This window comes from Lolium perenne, chromosome 7, assembly GCF_019359855.2.
Source record: "Lolium perenne isolate Kyuss_39 chromosome 7, Kyuss_2.0, whole genome shotgun sequence".
Lineage (NCBI taxonomy): Eukaryota > Viridiplantae > Streptophyta > Magnoliopsida > Poales > Poaceae > Lolium > Lolium perenne.
In genome coordinates this window covers 234699435-234703217 of record NC_067250.2, presented here as the reverse complement: position 1 = coordinate 234703217, position 3783 = coordinate 234699435, and the positions used below count along the sequence as shown (strand labels likewise).

The window sequence follows — 3783 nt, the reverse complement described above, 5'->3', positions numbered from 1 at the left end:
GCCACGTATGATGGATGCGGCGGCCGGGGAGGCAGCTGTGTGAGGGAGGTCGTGTGAGCCAGAAGGGGCTGACATGGGAAGCCACGGAAGCGGCGGCGGCTACATCAGGAGGGGGCGGCATCGGGGGTTCGTTCAGCGCAGTAGCGGTGGCCGACATCCTCGACGATGACCCATCCCGCCACCGCGTGACGTCGTGTTAAACATGCGTATCACTAACCATGTGACCTGTGTGTTCATAGATTAAACCAGTCCCAAACTGAGCGCATGATTTAAGAGTTAAAGTGTGTATGTGAACTTAGATAGAAATACACGAATATCCAGGAATTTGCATCCAGACTACAAACTTTTCAATTATGAATTTTGATTATTTGCTACTGCAATTAATCTTGTATGACATACTGCAATCAGTCATGCATGACAGAGCTAAAGCTCCAAGCATCAGATCTTTGAACTCGGTGATACTGTAGTATCAAAACTTCTATGGCTGACAAATTTACAATCATCCACGGTGAATCAATCGCTCAGGCAACCAGATGTGTATAGATCCATGATGAATAAATCACTCATGCAACCAGATGTATTTATATCTTGGGCTCTGCTCAACAATAAAAAATCAGAGGATTGTTCAGATGGGAGTAGTACCGTGCAGATTCGCCAAGCGGTGGTCATTTTCCCCAGCTGACGCAGTGGGTTGACTGGACGTCGTGTTGACCGCTACGTCCAGACGGAGACTACCGCGTGGCAATCTCCGGCAGCGATCTCACAAAACGCACAGCTGGAGGAGAATGTCCGGCTTGGGCTTGTAGCCTTGTACTAAGCTGGAGGAGGGTGGACGTCGAGATGGAGGGGCGCCTGGGGTGTGGTCAGGGCCTGGGCGTGGTGTAAGATGGCCGGCGGCTGGGGAAAGACGAAGGGCCTTGAGATGGAGGGGCGGCCATGGTTGGGGGCCGAGATAGAGGGCGGCTGGGGCAGTTGAGCGAGATGGGAGGGGCGGCGGCGTGACCCTGTGCTAGGGTCCATGGGAGGAGGTCGGGGATGAGCGGTCGGAGACGATGGGTCGAAACCGTTAGCCCTCCAGGCTGATTTTAGGGTTTCTTAGGGGCTAAAATGAAAAAAGGATGACGTGGGGGTGGGAGTGGGAGTGGGACGACGAGACGACGGACCATATACCATGGATTGACGACGGAACCGCTTCGCGTTTTTTAAGTAGTAGAGAAAATAATCCGGATACCGGAAGGATACGCATGGGATACGTGAGTGAGGGATACGGGACCTTTCGCCTGGAATCTCTCGCTATTTATGCAGCTGCAGAGACGGACCGACCCATCCCGCCATTCACATTCCCGACCTTTCACCTGGGCGGCGGCGACGCTGCATCAGATCGCCGGCAACATCTACTGCTGCGCCGCCGGCCGGTCGCCGGCGAGCAGACCCCTCCGCCGTCTGCTGCTGCAGGTCAGTTTCCCATCATCCCATCTCAGTTTCTCCGCTTCTTCTTAGTTGGTCCTGCCCGAGATTGCTGCGGCGGACGTGGCCGCTGGCCGGGCCGCCGGGAACCAGTGAGTTACCGGAATTTGAGGACTTCAGTTCAGGCCTCGAAAAAGCCCATGCACTTGCACTGTGCAGATTGTAGATTATAGATGTAGAACACCTTGATTGAATATAGAAATATAGATGTAGAAGTGTAGATTGTAGGTTGAATATAGAAATATAGACTGTAGATTGTAGATTGTAGATTGTAGAACACCTTGACTACGCAATAATGTCGTGTTAGTTTCTCTTCTTGCAGGTCAACAATGGCCAGCAACTCGAACGCGGGCAGTGGTGCTGGTGGTGGAGAACAAAGTGCAGTCCAGATGTTGAATGTTGTTCGTGTGATTCCTCCAAATGATGATCCGAAGTGGCCGCTATGGAGGTATGTGCAGAAAGTTGCCAAGACCGGAGGAGGGCAAGGGGGCAATGCAAAGATCATATGTAGGCTTTGTAACCGTGATATTAGTGGGAGCTACTCAAGAGTGAAATCACATCTTTTGAAGTTAGGTGGAGGTGGAGTGAAGCCTTGTCCGAAAGTTACTATTGATGTTTTAATTCAGCTCAAAGGTGAACAAGACAGGGCTGATGCAAGTAGCAACATGCCTAACAACATTCCCCTTCCCACTGATGGGAATGGTAGTACGAGGAAGAGAAAGGCATCAGCTATTGAAGAAAGCTTCGATGTTGATTCTCGCAGCAAGTTGGATGCTTTGATTGCAAGAATGTTCTATACTGCAGGTGATTTTTTTTATGGTTCACCATGTTTCATTTACCAGTTCGCTAGGATTCAATCACTAAATTAAAAGTTTCCGATGTATTTGTTGCAGGTCTGCCTTTTAATCTTGCTAGAAACCCGTGGTTTAGGCAAGCTTTCATGTTTGCCGCCAACGGTAAGTTAGCTGGCTATGTCCCTCCAAGCTATAACAAGATCAGAACCAGCCTTCTTGTGCAAGAGAAGACACATGTTGAACGAATGTTGCAGCCAATCAAGTCAACATGGAGCAGCAAAGGTGTGAGTATTGTGTCAGATGGATGGTCTGATCCTCAAAGAAGGCCTCTCTTAAATTTTATGGCTGTAACAGAAGATGGACCCATGTTTTTAAGAGAAATCAACACCGTGGGAGATACAAAGAGCAAGGAGTATATCTTTCAGAAGCTAGTAGAAACCATTGATTTTATTGGAGCAGGGAATGTTGTGCAAGTGGTCACTGATAATGCATCAAACTGCAGAGGAGCAGGGCTGATGGTGGAGCAGAAGTACCCTCATATTTTCTGGACTCCATGTGTCGTCCATACTTTGAACCTTGCGCTGAAGAGCATATTTGCAGCCATGAATGAGGAAGACCCCGAGTACGAACACTGCAACTGGATCAGCGAGGTTTCATCGGATGCGCAGCAAATCCGGAACTTCATAATGAACCACTCCATGAGGTTGTCTATGTTCAATGATTTTAGCAAGCTGAAACTTCTAGCTATTGCTGAAACAAGATTTGCCTCTCAGATTGTTATGCTGAAAAGGTTCCGTGAGATCAAAGAAGCTCTTACTTTGTTGGTAGTGAGTCCTAGGTGGTCTGATTATAGAGATGAAAGAAACATTCAAGAGAAAGCACAATTCGTGAAAGAGAAGGTTCTTAATGATTTGTGGTGGGATAAAGTGAATTGCATCCTTGATTTCAGCGAGCCCATCTATTCTATGATACGTGCAGCTGATACAGATAAGCCATGCCTCCATTTGATGTATGAGATGTGGGATAGCATGATTGAGGCTGGGGTATGTCCATGTCCTCTATATCGGCACACTCCCTGAACCAGAGCAACCTTGTAGGTTTAGTTCCAAATGATTTGAGTTCATTTGCATACTGATATTAGGTTGTACCTAGTAGGAAGATCAGGTTACTCTTCTGATGTTACTCTTACTTATTACTCTCAAATCAAAATATGTTGGTTCAAGAGACTAATTACTAGTCTAACCCTTGGTTCTTAATTTCTTCATAAAGAGCAAATTAGAGCAGCAAAAATAAACGATCGAGCAGTCAAAAGTTCAGGCTGAGGTATGTCCATGAACTCTATATCCGCATATTTCCCTGAACCAGAGCAACCTTGTAGGTTTAGTTCTAAATGATTTGAGTTCATTTGAAATAAAATAAACTAGAAAATGGGTTACTCGAAACAAAGCAACTTGTAGGCTCATATCTAAATGGTTGAGTTCATCTTGAATAGACAAAAAGTAAATAAAAAATAGAAATTTCC

At 46.8% G+C, this 3783-nt stretch overlaps 1 protein-coding gene across 1 annotated transcript; it reads left to right on the top strand.

Annotated features, from left to right (window-relative positions):
* The first annotated feature begins 1244 nt into the window (after positions 1-1244).
* Positions 1245-3550, top strand: LOC139833874 (uncharacterized). Its single transcript, XM_071824236.1, has 5 exons — positions 1245-1253; positions 1306-1455; positions 1501-1559; positions 1790-2271; positions 2361-3550. The coding sequence occupies exons 1-5, from the start codon at positions 1245-1247 to the stop codon at positions 3338-3340; spliced, it is 1680 nt and encodes a 559-aa protein (XP_071680337.1). The 3' UTR covers positions 3341-3550.
* The last annotated feature ends 233 nt before the right edge of the window (positions 3551-3783 follow it).

Bases quoted from the DNA above. Each gene is read 5' to 3' on its own strand.
- LOC139833874 (XM_071824236.1), top strand. The intron at 1,456-1,500 runs GTCAGTTTCCCA...GCTTCTTCTTAG, and splicing joins TCCGCCGTCTGCTGCTGCAG to TTGGTCCTGCCCGAGATTGC. The intron at 1,560-1,789 runs GTGAGTTACCGG...CTCTTCTTGCAG, and splicing joins GGCCGGGCCGCCGGGAACCA to GTCAACAATGGCCAGCAACT.